The sequence below is a fragment of the Gavialis gangeticus genome, unplaced genomic scaffold (assembly GCF_001723915.1).
Source record: "Gavialis gangeticus isolate Ggan-Ray unplaced genomic scaffold, GavGan_comp1, whole genome shotgun sequence".
In the NCBI taxonomy this organism is placed as follows: Eukaryota; Metazoa; Chordata; order Crocodylia; family Gavialidae; genus Gavialis; species Gavialis gangeticus.
In genome coordinates, this window is record NW_017729001.1 from 32,197,820 (window position 1) to 32,216,176 (window position 18,357).

General features: G+C 46.0%; 2 protein-coding genes across 12 annotated transcripts in view; one reads left to right on the top strand and one right to left on the bottom strand.

Annotated features, from left to right (window-relative positions):
• KDM2B (lysine demethylase 2B) overlaps positions 1–17,267 on the top strand; it is a 159,157-nt gene extending 141,890 nt beyond the window's left edge. For 6 of the 10 annotated variants that reach the window (XM_019507293.1, XM_019507299.1, XM_019507294.1 and 3 more), the window contains 5 exons: positions 256–944; positions 2,386–2,549; positions 2,985–3,146; positions 4,167–4,385; positions 4,820–6,079. In XM_019507293.1, the coding sequence (XP_019362838.1) occupies positions 256–944; positions 2,386–2,549; positions 2,985–3,146; positions 4,167–4,385; positions 4,820–5,001 (1,416 nt within the window). In that variant the 3' untranslated portion in view covers positions 5,002–6,079. Of the gene's footprint in view, positions 1–255; positions 945–2,385; positions 2,550–2,984; positions 3,147–4,166; positions 4,386–4,819; positions 6,266–16,930; positions 17,000–17,191 lie in introns of those variants that run through there. The other 4 variants (XM_019507296.1, XM_019507295.1, XM_019507297.1 and 1 more) reach the window with 2 other exon arrangements.
• The window catches only part of RNF34 (ring finger protein 34), an 11,502-nt gene continuing 308 nt past the window's right edge, over positions 7,164–18,357 (bottom strand). Inside the window, exons 1-6 of one of the 2 annotated variants that reach the window (XM_019507304.1) lie at positions 14,477–14,542; positions 13,573–13,788; positions 10,690–11,082; positions 10,338–10,391; positions 9,986–10,187; positions 7,164–9,376 (exon numbers count right to left, since the gene is read on the bottom strand). In XM_019507304.1, the coding sequence (XP_019362849.1) occupies positions 9,189–9,376; positions 9,986–10,187; positions 10,338–10,391; positions 10,690–11,082; positions 13,573–13,773 (1,038 nt within the window). In that variant the 5' untranslated portion in view covers positions 13,774–13,788; positions 14,477–14,542 and the 3' untranslated portion in view covers positions 7,164–9,188. Of the gene's footprint in view, positions 9,377–9,985; positions 10,188–10,337; positions 10,392–10,689; positions 11,083–13,572; positions 13,789–14,476; positions 14,543–18,357 lie in introns of those variants that run through there. The other variant, XM_019507303.1, reaches the window with a different exon arrangement.

Genomic DNA, 18,357 nt, shown 5'->3' on the forward strand with positions numbered 1-18,357 from the left:
CACTGCCTTGTGGGCTGTGTACACTGGGTATTTGCCAGTACCCGGAAGTCCTTGGGGCCCCTGCCTGGACTCCAATTCTTTCATGGGTAGGGCCACTCTGCAGTATCCTCAGCATGGTACCACGGTCGGGAGAATGCGTGGGAGGGGAGCTGGTGTGGCTGTCTGCCCCGCAGCTCAGTGCTGAGGTGTGCAGGCCCCTGTTCATGGAGAATAGGGCAGGAGCTTGTGAATTGTCAGCCTGTGTTATTGCCCCAGACTCTTTCTTTTCAGAGGCGATCGTGGAAGGCGACAGATGACCGACCCACCGTGGTCAAGCCCCTGCGGCGTCTGAAACAGGAGCCTGAGGAGGACCTGCCAGAGGCACCTCCGAAATCCAAGGAGAGTGACCAGTCGCGATCAAGCTCCCCCACCGCAGGGCCCAGCACGGAGAGCGCCGAGCCCAGGGACAAGAAGAAGTTCAAGATACGGCGGAAAAGGCGGCTCCCAAATAAGGAACTGAGCAAGGAGCTCAGCAAGGAGCTCAACCAGGAGATCCAAAAAACCGAGAACAGCCTTGCCAACGAGAACCATCAGCCCATCAAGTCGGAACCGGAGAGCGAGAATGAGGAGCCCAAGCGGGCACTGAACAACAGCGACAGACACCACAAGTGCAGCAAAGGGCTGAACGGGACTCCTAAGGAGCTGCGGCACCAGCTCATGCCCAGCCTGCGGAGCAACCTGCGGGGCATTGCCCGCCCGCCCCCTTCACTCTCTCCTCCCAAGTGCATCCAGATGGAACGCCATGTCATCCGCCCGCCCCCCATCAGCCCCCCTCCGGACTCGCTGCCCTTGGACGATGGGGCAGCCCACGTGATGCAGAGGGAAGTCTGGATGGCTGTCTTTAGCTACCTCAGTCATAGAGACTTGTGCATCTGTATGAGAGTGTGCAAGACGTGGAACAGATGGTAAGGAGCAGAGTGGGGTTGTGGTGGGGCGATGCGGTTCATTGGTGTACTGTTGCATCTCCTGAAGGGCTGCTCACGTGAAGCCCTAGCAGGGGAGAAATGGTCTTCTAAGGCCATGGGTCTCTCCCGATGATCATGAAGGACACCCCTAAGGAGTGTGAAACTTGTGGAACAGGACTGTGTGTGGAACGGCGCCCTTCCTTCCTAGATCACACAGGAGGCTGCTCAGCAATGCAGTGGGCAGACTGTCCCTGATGCTGCATCACTGAGTTCTGTAGCCAGATGGTAGCAGAGAAGGAAGGCTGCTGAGAAGAGTAGGTAGCTGTGTAGGGGGCTCTGAGCCTGGATGCTGCTAGACTCTAGGCACCTGCTTACCAGCAGCTGTGTTTTTCTTCCATACAGTTAACGAGATCCTAATGCTTCCTGACCAGGGAGGGCCTTCAGGCTGCTCTAAGGTTTTTTTTTTTTTTTTTTTTGTCATCCCAGAGGATGATCCTGCTGACTCTGTCCTTTCTCTGCTGCTTCATTGCTCCAAAATCTCTGATAATCTCTTCCATATTATTGATGACGTGCCCCTGCAGTGCTGGGGGCACCAAATACAAATTGACTCAGTAGTTCAGTGATCACCACATAACATTAAGCTGCAGCGTAGGCTGCAGATCCCCGAGCCATGTTCATACACTTGGCTGAGCTTCCAGTAAAGAATCCCGTGGGCTGCCTGTCCGAAAGCATCAGAATGTTAATGCTGACCCAGACGGGCAGCCCAGAGCCCTTCCTGGCACAGCCCCGTCACAAGCTGGGCTGCCGGCGGGAGGAGCGATAAGCTGGGAACGAGGTGTGTGGAATGAGTTCTTAGCCCTCTCACAAAAAACCTTCTAAACCGTTTTATTAGTTAAGCGCAGTACTTTCTAATGTAAGTTCGTTAAGACCTGTGACTGCTGCCAACAGTAGATTGGCAATGGGGAATGAGTAGAGAGAGAAGCTGCCTGCGTAGGAGCAAAACCGATGCAGAGAGAGGAAAACCGTTCAATCAGGAGTCTGGCTAGGTTAGCTGAGGGGAAGCCAGTAGCACCACACCAGTTGAAGGCGATGTTTGTGCCTGAAAGCTAAAACTGCTAACCGTTTGTTACGGCACGCAGTCATTTTCGGAAGCACTTTGTTGCCTTAGCACAAGTCCTGGGTAGCTTTCCGTGGGTTGTGAGCCTGAGTCATGCTGAAGTGAAGGTTGCTCAAGTAACAGGGTCTTGGAAACACGGCCCTGCAGCAGTGTCCCTCTGTCTTTATTTGGCTCTTGCCAGGACGTGGAAGCTTCCCACTCATGCAGAACCATCGGGACGTTTTCCTGCCTGAGTGCCGCCCCGTTCCTGCTCTGCTGCTCCCTGGCACTCCGGGACTTTCAGGCCAGGCCAAGCCCTGGCTAATGGCTGTGTTGCCTTTGCAGGTGCTGCGATAAACGACTATGGACCAAAATAGATCTGAACCATTGTAAATCCATAACTCCGCTCATGCTCAGTGGTATCATCAGGAGACAGCCTGTAACCCTTGACCTTAGCTGGACAAACATATCCAAAAAGCAGCTGAGCTGGCTCATCAATAGGCTCCCAGGTAAGGGGGAGGCACCCGCCGCTGACCCAACACAGCTCTGTTTGGCTCAGCCATGTCATTGTACAGGAGGGATCTGAGTGACGGAAGAGACAAGGAGCTAGGATGCCCAGCATCAGCAAGGGATCAGAAATTGGTTGTGTGGTGGCTGCTCAGGGTTCCAGGTGACATGACTTTGGCAGGTCTGATTGGAGTGTCCCAACGAATAGCTTGGGCTAGGTGATGGAGAGCTGCCTCCCTGGGTCAGCCAGCAGAGTGGCGAGCATGCCAGGCTAGGGCGAGTGGTGGCTGCAGTGTTGTGGCAAAGCTTGTGCTGTTGCTGGTGCTGGGACTTGGGACTCTGGGACCGCCAGGCGCACCCTTGATGAGAGCTTTACCTTTGATGAATCCAGCGTGGTCACTTTGCGTCACCTGCTGCAATGCCCTTTGTATTCCCAGGTCTGCGAGACCTGCTCTTATCAGGGTGCTCATGGATAGCAGTGTCAGCACTTTGTAGTTCCAGTTGCCCTTTGCTCCGAACCCTGGACGTCCAGTGGGCAGAAGGATTAAAAGACGCACAAATGAGAGACCTCTTGTCACCGCCAACAGATAACAGGCCAGGTAATGGTCATGGTCAAATGCCAGCCACAGGGGGTTGGGGGCACGCTGCTTTGCTTGGCCAGACCCTCTACCGGAAAAAATCAGCTGAGCTTCACTGAAATGAGGAGTTGCATCAGTTTATTTTGGGCGGGAAGGATATGGGCCCTCCTTTATGGAACGCTTGAAATATCTGAGGTATTTAACTTAGTAGCCAGCAATGCATCCCAGTGAGTTGTGGTAACAAGCTGTGGCCTCATGCTGCTGCCTGTTTGATCACTGCCGTTGCGCTGGTTGTCCTAGCTGACTTCCTTCCCTTGTACTGTGCAATGGGTGGTTTTTAAGTTTGGAAACTTTCTTTCCTGAGTCAGACCGGCTCCCTGGGACATGCCACCTGCTCAGGTAGCTCAGAGGGAGATCATACATGTTACCAAGCAAGCTGGATCTGGCTGCAAGCATTTTAAGACCTGACTGCAGAAAGGATGCAGTGCTTGTTCTGATGAGTGTTGCATCCTGGCGTGTGTTCTTAGCACTGTGCTGCCTGCCTTCATGGCTTTGATGTTAGGCCTTGGATTTGTCCACACGCCTTTACCAAAATGCACTCACAGGAAATGGTTCTTTCAGCTCTTGTGCAGAGGACCCCAAATCATCACCTCTGGAGCAGAACTAACAGAAAACACTCCGACTCTTATGACCCCAATCTGACATCTAGGCAATGTAATAGGTAAAAGAGGTTCTTTTTGGATTTTAAATGGCTGCCTCTTCCCTTCTAAACATGGTTCCTTTTTTACTTGTTTCCAAACCTACACATATAAGGTAATGCTGATTATGTAGGGAAACTGAAAATGCACTCAGCAAAGTAACTGGAAGAGTAGAGGAAGGAGAAAAATGCTCCTGTCACCTTAAGAGCTATAGACAGAAGTGACCCACTGTCATGAGCCAACTGGGGCATCAGCACCATGCGTGACTCGGGGTTTGTGCTGTGCCGATAGCTGCAGAACTGGGGAGGTGAAACTTTAGAAACCTGTGCCACGTGTCTTGCAGGTCAGATCGACAACCGGAGTAAGCTGCGGAACATAGTTGAGCTGCGTTTGGCTGGTCTGGATATTACAGACGCTTCTTTGCGGTTGATCATAAGGCACATGCCGCTGCTTTCCAAACTCAATCTTAGTTACTGTAACCATGTGACAGATCAGTCGATCAATCTGTTGACTGCAGTAGGAACCACCACGCGAGATTCCTTAACAGAAATCAACTTATCAGGTATGCAATGGGAGGGTGTGGAAGAGCGCTTCTGTCCCGTGCTATGCCTTGTGGGGAGGTAGAGGGGCACAAATTAGAGCAATGCAACCACTTTAACCCTCTGCCCACTTCTTCATGCCTCCCACCCTCAGGCCTCCTGTTTCCAGTATCCAGGTTCCCTGGCCCTTCTAGGCATAACACCCCAACTAACTTTGTCCCCACACTTCTGTCCCTTTTTCCCCAGAGGGGCCTGCTTTGCGCTTTTATTCTGTCCATTATGCAACAGGCTGGGGTGAGTGAGGAAACACAGTCGAGCTGACATGCTTTAACCCATTGATTTCACTGCCAGCACAAAGAAACAAGAGCAATCGGGGTCTGTAGAAGTTGTTCTTGTATTGACAGATGAACTGAGACTCGCTGATTAATTTCTCTCCCTCCTGTTGATTTCCTGGCAGACTGCAATAAGGTTACTGACCAGTGCCTGTCTTACTTTAAACGCTGCGGAAACATCTGTCAGATCGACTTGAGGTACTGCAAGCAAGTGACAAAGGAAGGCTGTGAGCAGTTCATAGCGGAAATGTCAGTAAGTGTTCAGTTCGGTCAGGTGGAAGAGAAACTTCTGCAAAAACTGAGTTAGTTAAAGGACAAGTGTGTAAATATTGGGGCAAGGGGTGGGAAAGGGACTAACAACCTGCAGGATTTTATTTTCAATTGGAAACCTGGAATAAATCAAAGATTGGATTTTACAAGTCCTGTCATGGAGAGAGCAACATTTAAACTACCCACGTAAGAATTTCAACCTGTGCCACTAAGTCAGTCTACCTGGGATGTCCTGCACTGGCTCTTATGCAAATTCATAAGGCGACTGTTATTGATGATAAATGCTCACACCCGGAAGAAGACTGATCATGAAGAAATACTGTTATTTAAAGTACCACAGCATGTGCTTGGTAGTGTAAATTTAATTTCAGCTCATTTCTTAAAAACAAAAAAAGTTGGTGTCATTGAAGTGGACCATGCACTGCATTTCTGCCTTCTTAACACGTTTTGTTTTGTTACATCTGACATTATGCAGAACTATTTTTGTACAAAATTGTTTAAAAATTATTTATGCAATGTTTGAATGCATTACCAGTGTTTTGGTTTCAATTGCCAATTTTTATCTTTACTTATGGTAGGAGAGAACTTAACCTATACTTCGTAGACAATATCCATCTCTACAAAATGTGCCCAGGTCAGGAAAAGTAGGTTAATACTTTCAACTTAAGCATGTTTTAATGGAAGTTTATATCCTGCTTTGTATACTTCAGAAGTGACATAAGCATGTTGTGGAAATAAGGTGTAAATTATAGTTGAAGTAAGACACTTTGCCAAGTTTTATCTGTATAGAAATCACCTTTTTCTCAAAATTTTAAAGATTCCAATTTCAGCTTTTGCACATAGGAGGGTTTTACTCTGTAGCATGAGCTCTTGTACTCAATATGAAATTTAATTTATACAGTGAGTCAAGCAGTAGAATAAATGGTCAAGCGTAGTCTTTTTCTCTTTCTTTGAAGTGTGAGTTGAGTTCTCATTTAAGGTTTATGACATGGTTATTTCCCAATTGTAAAATTCTGCATTCATAAGTGCCATTGTTGTAAGGTGGTGTTTTCGTAGACCTTCCTGATGCAGTTTTACCTTTGTTGAATTTGTATAAACAATTGTACAAAACCAGACAAAGCCTATGAGGGTTTCTGTTCAAGCACAAGTTGATGAAAATCATGTTTTTGTTTGCAGAGTCAAAAGTATTAACAGTGCAGTTATCTGAAGAATGACTTTATTAAAACTGATTATACCACTTTTTACACACCAGCTCTGTTCCCTGCGTGCTGCTATCATGTCTGCTGCCTTCAAAGACAGAAGTAAGTGTTTTTTTTATGGCATTTTACTCCTAGTTTTGCAGGTTAATGCCCACAATTTGAGCAGCTACTTCCTAGTCTTTGCTCAGAAAGTGAGAGAGATGCCTGCAGGATGTCCTGTACCACCATTACTTACCAGAACTCAAGGGTCTCAGAAGCCAGCTATCGGGGCAGGTCTGTTTTAAAGCGTGCTGCCCTGACTTGGGCACCCTGCATTGTTCAGGCCCAGAGCTCAAGCTCATAAATGCTTGGGTTAAGATTTAACCTCAAAACAGAAGTTTCTCGAGTGGGATCTCTGTTTTCCCATACCGCACCCAGAAGCAAAGTGCAAAAGGGCAAGTTGTAGATAATGCAGCTGTTAAGAAAAGACTTAAGTTAAAGCCCAACAAAGCTCACTTGAGTGAAATTCTCTGTTTGATATTATATCTCACACTTGTTAAATACAGACACTGGTGGATTCTAAAGCTACAAAAAAGAAGCTGGTTGTACCCTAGTGTAGTTCAGGGAAGGCCCCTGTGAGCAGTATCATGGGATGAAAAGTGTATGGGGCCAGAACACGGCAAGTAGCTAGTGCAAGGTACTTCAGAGTGCTAATTGAGTTGGGTTGTTGCATCTGAATTTACATATGTAAACAATACATAGCGTATATACTGTAGCCTTGCTACACAACACATCACTGCACAATCCTTCTTGGGACATGAAGTGATTGAGGCAGCTCAATTATCTTCCACAGATTGTGTTTTCTTCTCTAGGTTCTCAGAAGCACAGAGCTTGGCAGTGCTAAAGGCCAGACAGAGTAGCGTTAAACACACAAGGAATTAAACATTTAAGAATTAATTTGACTAAGTCAATACAGCTGGGAGAGGTGATTTAGTTTGGAGAAACCAAACAAGAGGCCAAGTCAAACCAGTTACAAACCTTTATTGAGCTTGCATAGCCATTGTTCGGATCAGAAGTCATGGATACGCTGTGTGACAAGTCCTTGCGCGTGAGTTAGCTAATTCAGTACCTTCTATTGTTTAAAAAGTTTTTGCTAAAAAATAAAGCCATTGAGAGGTTTGTTTGGTTTTTTTGCTCCCTTCTGAAAAATAAATAGCAATGTCATTTAAGTTGCTCCGTTACAAGTATGACATGAGGTTAACATTCACTTCCCAAGATATTTTATTACAAACTGTACAAACTTTGATAGGAGCCACTTGCTTACCTGGTCCCCGTCTTTGCTCATTTAGCAGACAGCAAGCTTGTATAACAGCTCAGGAATAGTTTTCACATGAGACAACAGCAGTGACAGCACCTTGTGCAAATGTTCTCTGGATTTTACAGAATGACATAGAATACTGTAAGCTAGGCACAGTAGAAGATATTCCCTTAGCTCGTCCCACCTCTTCCATGCCCTCCCTGCTACGTTTCTGTTGCTGTCTCCAGCAAGTGATGCGTTGAATCGAGCTGGGGAGAAAGCTACCTACTCCATGAACAGAAAACCAAAAGATTATTTTGCTGCAGCTGCTAAAAATTGTCTTGTCCACCTAGAGGAGACCAGGCAGTCTGTGCTCGCCAAGCCTTTAAGTCTTGATTGAGCATTATTGTGCAACTCTGCAGTTACTTGGCAGTAAGTGTTTACTGTAGATACAACACTGCTCAGAGTTGTCACTGTATAACTAGAGCCTGAAACACTGGTAGATCTTTTCCCCCCACTAATTTTTTTTTTCCCCTCAGAAAATGAGTACTCTATTACAAGTGCCAGCATGACAGTAATATCTGTCCTCGGAACAGAGACTGTGGCAATACTTGCATCCTAGTGTAGCCCCTCTAATTCCTTGCAAAAAAGTCTGTTCCTGACAAGCTGCAGGGATCATGTCAGCAATCTCTATTCCAGATGGGTAGTGACTGCTGCCACTGATTATTTCCTAGATGACATCAAGCCACAGAGAGAGAGGGACTGACTTTATGTAGGCTTCTGAATAGATAGCCAGCACATTTCTTGCCTCGATTCAGCCACCTGGGAACTGGGAGTTAAAAGCTTCAGCTCCTACTCTTTTTTTTCTCTTCTACTCTCATTCACTGCACCCTTTAGACCGACTGGTGTCAGGTTTAGAAACAGTATACATTCCAAAATACTAGCAGTTGCAGGCCAACTCTCCTGAGCAGTATTCACATTATTACAATCATCTTTTATAAGAATACTAGGTATTTACAGCAGGCTTGTATGGATTTGGGAGCCACCAGTGTTAACACCTGTCACGAAGCCTCTTCAAAATTAGATTTTATTCCCTACCTAAAGACAGTTTGACATCACTAGGCTGATTCTCTTTGATAAAGAACGGCCAGAGTACACACATAATGGACAGACATTAGAAATATTTGTAGGCAAAGGCAGTGATTTCTACAATCGTGTTTTTAGAGACTGTCTTGACACCACTGTACAACCAGTGTCAAAATAGTTACATTCTATAAAACTTCTTTATGCATATTAAAGATTTCAATTAATAGTCTACTGGTGTAGTCATTGTTCCTAATGCACCAGAACACGTAGTCACCCAATGACACGATCAAAGTTAAAGCAGTACTTTTTGATTACAATCATTCAGCACATTAATATAATAAAATAAAGATAGGGTTATATTCTTCAGAAGAGAGCAATAAGTGATATAAATCTGCTGTAAACAGTTTGACTTCAACAGTTTGTGGTTTTATAAGGTAATTCAGGCAGCTCTAGCATTCTACACACAGGCATCGTATTGCCAAAATGCAAATGTAATTATACCATAGAAAGTGTTTGACAGACTTTAGATCCTGCTCTTCAAAATATTGTGATTTTGATATTGAAACTAAGGTCTGCCCTACAGCCCAAGCTCAGTCACTCACTCTTGTCCACAGAAATCCTGGAAGTCAGCATGTGGCTAGAAAATCCATTCCTGCTCTTCGTTTAAGACTTAAATACATGCACTGCCCGTACAACGTACTGCCGGCAGATGGGGCACTCGCTCATCCTTTTGCCACACTTTGTGCACGTGACCATATGACCACATTCCAGGAGAACACAGTCAATGACTGCATCCATGCAGATCCTGCACAGATTATCATCGTTGTCATTCAACTGCATCTTCTCTCCTTCTGCAAAGCAACAGCACACGGATTGAGTTTAGACATGAGGGCTGCTGGGGAATGGGAAGATAATGTTTCAGAACCAGATCCTTCTACTCTGGGCAACCCCCCAGACCCATGGTTAAAAAACCCCATGGACTAGACTTTAAACAGTAAAGGTGAATCACAGCCAGACATTTAAGTCTGGCTGATCTTGTATTTAGGATTCTATCCCTGTGGGTCAGAATGCCTACTATGTTGCTTGGTATCTGTACGATGCTTCCAGACAATTGGAAAAAAAGAATCCTGAAATAGTTGTGCACAGCTCACTGCTGAGTGGTCTTGGTGAACGTGCTGTAGCCACATTGGTGAAGTTACTGGCAAAAATGGCTTGTGAGAATGGTGGCAGGGGAGGGAGTAGGGACAGAAGTCCCTCCTCTGCCCGCATCAGAAACAATCCCACCAAAACTTAGTGAAACCCCAGCAAAGGTTTTCAGTAGTGCAGTTTTTACCACAGCTGGTAGTTGGTTGAAATGTCTCATCAGCCATTTGAGCTGATGGAGGAGCTTACATACATAACCTTACCTTGGCAAGGCCAGGAGCAGAGAACAAGAAAGTGAGAACTAAATATAAACTTACGTGTCTTGTGATTTTCCTCACTCTCCCTGTACAGTCTGTTCACTTTTTCCACAAGTTCCCACTTTTCACAGCATCCTGAATAGTTGACAAAATTACGAGCAAGTATCTCCTTCAGCTGGCGAACATTCAACCCTTCTATGTCTTCCAGACTTGAAATGTCAGACAGTGATGCCCTTGCTCGCTTTCTGGACAGCCCAGGGGTCTGAAACACAATATATGTGGCTTTAACAGTTTCCTTCCTGAAGAACTTGCTACTGACACTGCTGATTATTCTGGCCAAATTCCCCAAACCCCAGTGCCAGATGAGAAGCAGCTCTAGTATTTCTCTTTAGGTGATTTTTACACATCTCACCTGCTCTTCTGCAGCATCATCTTCTTCATTTGCTGAAGGAGTTTCAGCTTGGCCCTGCACACACAATGAATCAGATCAGGATACACATGTAATCCCCTTCTAAAACACTTCCCTTCCTGCACTAAACTAGTCAGAGGTGACACTGAAAGCCATGGTTTTCAAATGGCTGCACAATCAGCCACTTTACAGGCTTTGTGATCAGTCTTATCCCAGCTTCCAGTGTTTTTCTAGTGTCAGGGAAAGGTGTAAAACCCTCAAAGCCTGCTTTCCCCACAAAGGCCCACCTCTCACCTACTTGGAGGCTTTCAGCAAGTCAGTCTGCTCTGCGCACACACAATTGCTAGTACTGTACCTGTAAAAGGGTTCCATTTCCTGCGCTACCCCTTCTGCTTGCAAACTCCCCTTGCGAGGATGACACTGATACAGACATTGAAAATGGATGCGTAAAAATACTAGAAGTCTGTGACCGTGCAGAGTGCAAGCTGCTAGTGTCCACGCTCTCCTCTGAGTGTACTCCATGGTGACATAGCACAAGATCTACCAGGTCTTCTTTCTCTCGACACGTATCTATTGGGATGTTTCGGAGAATAAGATACTGACGCAGATCCTTCACTTTCAGTCGCATTAACTGAGGCCGCTGGAACGCTGTCTCTTGTAACAAGTGACATGTCGAACATCTTCGGAAATTTTCTTGTAAGACTGAACAAACTGAGCAAAAATCCTTCTTGCAGTCACAGCACACGTGCTAGACAGGTAGATAAAAACAATCCATTAAACCATGTGTCAAATATTCACTGGAGTAGAAAATACTTGTATTTTGCTTCTCCTCCCCACTACATCTACTGCTGTTCTTTGGCTTTCAACCAACAATCTTGTCTTACAAGCATTTATGAACAAAGTCTCTTAAACTGGCCTTTGAAAGACAACTTTGTAGGTTCTTTCCCGGGTAGGTACAAGTTCTGTGCAGCTAGAGCACTAACTATGACATTTAATCAGTTTTAGCAAGGCAGCATGTTGAAATGTCCATATAGGCTAGTGTTTACTCAGGATGTCAACTGGAGACCTAATCAAATTGTAGCATGTTAGGAATGATTCTGAACGCTCTGCCTGCTGCCAAATCCCACTGCCAGTTTCTGGGGGTTTTTTGGTGCATGTAGAAGTAGATATTTGACCTACCAAACTGTTAGAGCCCATGCAGACTGAAGATGGACAGACCACAGAGAAGAAGTATTAAACCTGTACAGTCCATTTTCACCGAGTGAAAATACTGGAAGAGTTCTCCAGTCTTGACATTGCAGTGATCTTGGTTATTACTTCTTGCATATTAAGTGGAAACTTCAGCTAGAAGTGACAATATCCTTTTAAATTTTGTTTCCTTCAACAAAATGCTCATCAAGGATGGTAGTTCTGCACAAATACTATCTGTAAATCCATGAGCACCTGTCCCCTCTCCCTGAAAGATTTCAACTGATAGATTTCAAGTCAGAGGAATGAAAGAGCTATATCATGGATGGCTTCTTACTTCCAGACTTCAACATCCAAGGGATACACCACATAACAGCTGTGCACACTAGAGACAGGGTTATGTAGACCAGTACAGCAACTGATCTGAACAAAAGCACATCTGGCAGGAAGCCTTCCTTCCTTTTTAACAATATTACTGCTGCAGATTACTTTTGCAAGACTGCATGTGAAGCCTCTCCTTGGCAATGGGGCTGCCTTACCTTGGCTAGAAAACATATTAAATGTGGTAACTGCACTTTACACAAAGAACGTAAGTGATAGTTTTAGAGGGGAAAGACAACGGAGGACTGCAGTCCAGCCATCATCTTGCATCAAGAGGAAACGATGTACTAAATGCTGCCCTGCCTTCCCAAGCAACACTGAAATTCTTACTAGTGTACACAGACATGGGTTTGTAACTGGACTAAGCTTCAATACCTGGGACAAAAGCCAGTGTCCATTCAGACATTTCAAAGTCTTAAGCAGCTCCTAGCTGGAATCAGGAAGAGCTTGCTTTCTGCGCTGACTTCCAGGAAATTAAATTAAGGGAGGGAGACATTCCAGGCAAACACTGGATGCTGCAACAGAACAACTTAGCTGCAGTTATAAATAAAACCTTTGAAGAGTCACCATAAAAATAGTGAATGGGACCTTGAAAATAAGAGATCTGATTCAAAGGCTAAATAAAAATGTGAGCTTTAAAGCTCACATGAACCCAAAGCAAAAAGTCAAATACTCAAAGCAGTTAGATACCCACTTAACAGAATCCACTCAATGTGTTTTCTGGTTTACGCACTCTTGACAACAGGACATTTGAAAAAGGAGACGAACTGTGAATGATGAGTGTCCAACTAGGAAGTTACATTATGTCCTATTCTTTCATCTATTTGAGTGCATATGAGACTGGAAAAATACTATTGCTTGTATCTGTTTCCATCGTGCCATGTGAAAACCTCTGCAAGCAAATCTGAAGTCTTGGACTGGGCACAGGTGACATTTGTGCAGATAGTATAGTTGAAAGAAAGGCATAGAAGGGGAAGGTTCCGGCCATTAGCTTATGGGGTTCCTTTTTTCCAACCACACCAGGTCTGATCCATATCCCCCTCAAGTCAGTATAGATTATTATGGAATTCAAAGGCTTTGAATCAGGATTAAATGCAGAGTTTTAGATTAGTGCATTACATGGAACATATGGGCTGCAAGGAGGGCAAGATGCCAAGTTCATGCATAACTCAATAGCTAGTTCAAGTTGTTTAGTTTGTCCAAGAGGTACATCAGTCCCTTAAAACATGAGCACCACAGGTAGCTTAATACATCTCCCCATGTTCGCTGAAACTTTAGTGAAGTAGCCTTAGACTAAGAAGGCATCGTGACAAACCTGATTTGCTACTGTAGGCACATGATCACAGCAGGGACCGAGAGCTCTGCAACTTTAAATATTAGTAAATATTTGTACACATTAGAAAATAAAGGCCTTCATGTCTAAATTAGCTACAGTTTTCTGGGTCACCAGCTGCACAAGACAGTTCTACAGGCCTGCCATGTTACCACAAAGGTTGGCTCCCACTTCTAGATCCTAGTCAGAATTTGGCCTCACCCAATGATTTAAATCGGACATGAACTAGTCTAACATGAGCAGGGGGCTGCGACTTCTGACCTAGGTTTCTGTAACCTTGAAGGAACCACCAAATTGAATTATCATAAAGTACTATGTAATAGGAAATATACTCACCTTTTTCCTAAAGACTGAAAAGGAAAGTCCACAAGCTTTGCAAACTATGTTAGCACCTCCTGTTGAAGATGGACATGCTGAGAACTCTGTATTTGGTGCAAATCGGAATGGACCAGTACCTCCTCCAAATCCCGACTGTTGGCCACGGACAGCTCCAGTACCCATGACTTCATTCAGCAGCCCACAGCAGGAAGCCCACATGGATGTGGCACCCGCCTGAAGATATTAATAAGGAAACAGGAAATTGTTAGTGTCATATGCAAGTTTTCTGTAGGGAAGACTATAAAGAGTGTCATACTGGGTAGCATGTTACAAATGAAGAACAGCTTCATTCTGTTCCAATGATCACCATCCTAATGGCACCAGGTATGAAACCCCAGAGTACAAAGCATTTCACACAAACAGTGGCCTGAGAACTGAACTTCCAACGGAGAAAATAATTTGGGTTTGGCAGGTTAAATCAAGGATGTTTTGGCAGAGCAGATCACTGAAAGAAGCAAACAATCAGAGTCATAAAGGAGATCCAAGAGAGTTCTGAAAAAGTGAAGTAATCCGTGAGAGATACCAGCAAATCAGAGAGCAGCCAGCAGCACATCAGGCTGAACAAACAAGAACTGTAGCTGGAAACAAAGAAAGGTGCCTGAATGATTTTGCAGAAGCATTGCTGTACTCCAAGAATGACCACCTGTCAGTACACTTCTACAGCTGCCAGAACTGGCAGCTGGATTCTATGGACAGCACTACATTAGTTTACATTTGGAATATTTTAGCAGTCAGAAGCACATTTTTAAGTGGTTCACACTAGCATCTCCTGTACAGAAGGACCCCCCTGCAATACCTATTCTGTTTGAAGATGAGATTACAAGCTGTACAGGTCTGAAAGCCACAGCCCATCATAACTTACAGAACAAGAAGGGAGAGTATGTTATGTTCTTCAGTCCAGCTAGCACCACATATCTCTGTTCTTTGGAAAGAAGTCAAAGCATAGTTTCATAGTTTCATAGATTTAGGGTCAGAAGGGACCTAGTAGATCTTCTAGCCCGACCCCCCGCCAGGGCGGGAGAACAACAAAACCCCAAAACAAGAAACGGGACTCAAATGAGTCCAGCCAGGTAGGCATCCAGCCTCTTCTTAAAGACCCCCAGGGTAGGGGCCAGCACCACTTCCCTTGGAAGTTGGTTCCAGCTCCTAGCCGCCCTAACTGTGAAGTAGTTTTTGCAGATGTCCAATCTATACCTCCTCTCCATCAACTTGTGCCCATTACTCCTTGTTATGCCAGCGGGCGCTAGGGGAAACAGCAGTATGCACGAAGGGTTTATGAGCTTCTCTTCCTGCTTTCCTGAAATGAATTTTAAACTGTTGCATTTGAAGTGTTTTTTTCTTTCAAGCCTTTACCAAAACTAGGCATGAGGACAACTGGAGGAGGAAGAAGATACCTTATGGGTCAAACGGACCTGTCACGTAAATGCTCCTGCTGCAATACTTAAGCCTTTACAGTTTCATAGTTTCTAGGGTCGGAAGGGACCTGAGCAGATCATCTAGTCCGCCCCCCTGCCATGGCAGGAAAGAGCACTGGGGTCAAACGACCCCAGTAAGGTGGTCACCCAACCTCCTCTTAAAAACCCCCAGGGTGGGAGCCTGCACCACCTCACTTGGAAGCTGGTTCCAGACTCTAGCCGCCCTGACCGTGAAGTAGCGCCTCCTGATGTCCAACTTAAACCTTCCCTCCGCCAGCTTGTGACCGTTGTTCCTGGTCACTCCTTGCGGCGCTCGGGGGAACAGGGACTCCCCCAGCGCCTGCTGATCCCCCCTAACCAGTTTATAACAGGCCACAAGATCCCCCCTCAGCCTTCTCTTTTGAAGGCTGAACAGGTTCAGGTCCCGCAACCTTTCCTCATAGGACCTACCCTGCTGTCCCTTGATCATACGAGTGGCCCTCCTCTGGACCCTCTCGATGCTGTCCACATCCCTCTTAAAGTGCGGCGCCCAGAACTGGACGCAGTACTCCAGCTGCGGCCTGACCAGTGCCGCATAGAGGGGGAGGATCACCTCCTTGGACCTGCTCGAGATGCATCTGTGGATGCACGACAAGGTGCAGTTGGCCTTCCTAGCCGCCTCCCCACATTGCCGACTCATGTTCATCTTGGAGTCAATAATGACTCCCAGATCCTTTTCCACCTCCGTGCTGACAAGAGGGGAGTTCCCCAGCCTGTATGTATGGTGCCGATTGTTCCTCCCCAGGTGCATCACCTTACACTTGTCTGTGTTAAACCCCATCCTGTTCTCCTCCGCCCATCCTTGTAACCTGTCTAGGTCCAACTGTAGCCTGTTGCTCCCCTCTATTGTGCCCACTTCCCCCCACATCTTAGTGTCATCAGCAAACTTGAACAGGGTGCTTTGCACCCCCTCGTCCAAATCACTGATGAAGATATTGAACAGTGCAGGCCCAAGGATCGAGCCCTGTGGGACCCCACTTCCCACGTCCTTCCAGGCCGAGAAGCACCCATCCACTACCACCCTCTGGGTGCGACTCTCTAACCAGTTGGCGACCCATTAGACTGTATGGGTGTCTATGCCACAGTCCCCCAGTTAAGCAAGGATTTGCATCATCTGCTTCACAGAAGGGCTCTCAGTTGCACAACTCTCATTTTAACTGCCAGCTAGACTAGATGGATTTTATAGTGAAGTATACTTATGCGGGAATTTAACAGAGAATAAAATGTATGCAGGAATTGTGTATTCTCCTGTTTAGTAGGAAAGCAGTCCCCAATGCCTCCACCACAGTAATGCTTATGCTGTGTCCCTGAGAGTTTCGTCAAAAGATATCTCTAAGCTACCAAGAAGCTGAGTAGCAGTTCCAATGTAGAGGGCCTCAAAGCAGATCTGATGAAAAAAAGTAAGAAGCACAGGGAAGGGAACCCACAGCTACAACAAGGTGGAACGGCTAAGGTCTGTTATGCGACCCCAATGAGAGAATTCAGTGGAGGCTCCACAGCCAAAGAACGCTCTAGTATAAATAATTCCTCTTTAGGGAAATATGGCTGCAAAATCTGTCTCTCCAAGCATAGCAACTTGTGCGCAATCATCACACACAGATAATACTTATTTGTTGCATGCAAGATTGGCCACAACCATCCTTGTTGTACTAGGCAGAGGTTGAGCATTTCTGATGTATAGCTTCGACAACACACAAGACAGTGCTGTAGTAAACACACTTGAGAATTTCAAGATCAAGACTACTTAAAAAATGTAAAAGCAACAAGTGCTAGCCTAGCAATCTCTTTTACCATGCCTACCAAGTATGTTAGAAGCTACAAAATAAATATAATGTCACTGAAAGGACACTTTCATTTTTCAGGGTCAACATCAGAACCTGAGATTCTGGGCATCCATGATTAACACGGACCGTGAAAACTGGGAATGGAAGGTATGGCTCACACTTAATGCTGCCCTTTTTCCTGTGGGGACGTTGCAATAAATAATCCAAGGAATGTAGTTAAATTACAAACTTCCTTTAGGCATTAAAATAAGAAGTCAGCATATGACAGTACGAAAGTGAAACTGTTTATCCAGTTCCAAAGCAAGTTCAGCAAACTGACCCAAAGCAATTTTTCCATAGATTACAAGTGCCAGAAAGGACCACTGTGACCTAAACTTCAATGAACTGATTGGTTTGAATGATCACTAACCTCTAGGAAAAAAATATAAAAGGCTTGATTAAAAAACAAACGCGCAGCCTGAACACAAGCAAAAATACACATTTCTAGCATTGAGAAGCCTCCCAACTAAACTGTATACAAAAAAGCTAACCCAGTAAATGGAGCTCCCTGCCCCCGCTTTAAATGGCATTAGACCCTCATGTTAAGAAGAGGGTATATTTTTGAGAGAAGGAATCACTGACAAGTTTTGGTAACTACACTCTACGCAAAAAAGACAAATGAGGAAGAACAGAGAGCAATCTGTTGTTGACTCAGAATATCAGTATCCTGCTAGGGCAAGTATCATCCTCCCACCAGGCCCCTGCAATGGCAGGAAAGAGAGAACAAGGAAATAAACGGGGTGATGGCAGCAGCGTTTACACTGCCCCTTGCTTTTAGAACTATTACTCCAATATGCTGTAATAACTTTTCATGTGCCTTTACTGATGCTGCGTAAAGAGCAACTCCAGGAGACACATCTTCTACAACACGTTACCGATTGCACCAGCGAGTATTTCAGAAAACAAATTGATTTGATTTCACTGAAGTCCTCGTGTGGCCGTTTCCGACAGGAAGTCCAATACATCCTTTTAATAAACTCTGTGCTTAGGTAAGCTGAGCCATCCCGTTCCACGCAAAGAATTGATTCTTTGCCCAGAATCGATGTCACGCAACAGGTGGCCAAGCACAGGCGCAGCCAGCTCTTTCTCCCGCCCTGGCAAAGCACGAGCCCCTGCCAAAGCAGCCTGGGGACCGTCGCAGGCCCACCCCCTCCCCCTCCTGGGGAAGGCGAGGGCGCACCCAGCTGCCCTGCGCAGGTCCCACTGGAGCTCCCAATCAGCTGCCCCCCCAGCTACCCAGAAGCCTTTGCGGCACCTCAAGCCTCCCATAGGCCTTTGCGGCGAGCCTCATGTTACCCAGAAGCCTTTGTAGAGCACCTCAGGCCTCCCATAGACCTATACGGCACCTCAAGCCTCCCACAGGCCTTTGCGGCGCGCCTCAGGCCACCTGCGCTCGTCGGACCGTCCCACCGAGCGGGGCGCCGGCCGCGCCCACCCCAGCCGCCCTCGCCCGGTGCTGCCGCCCC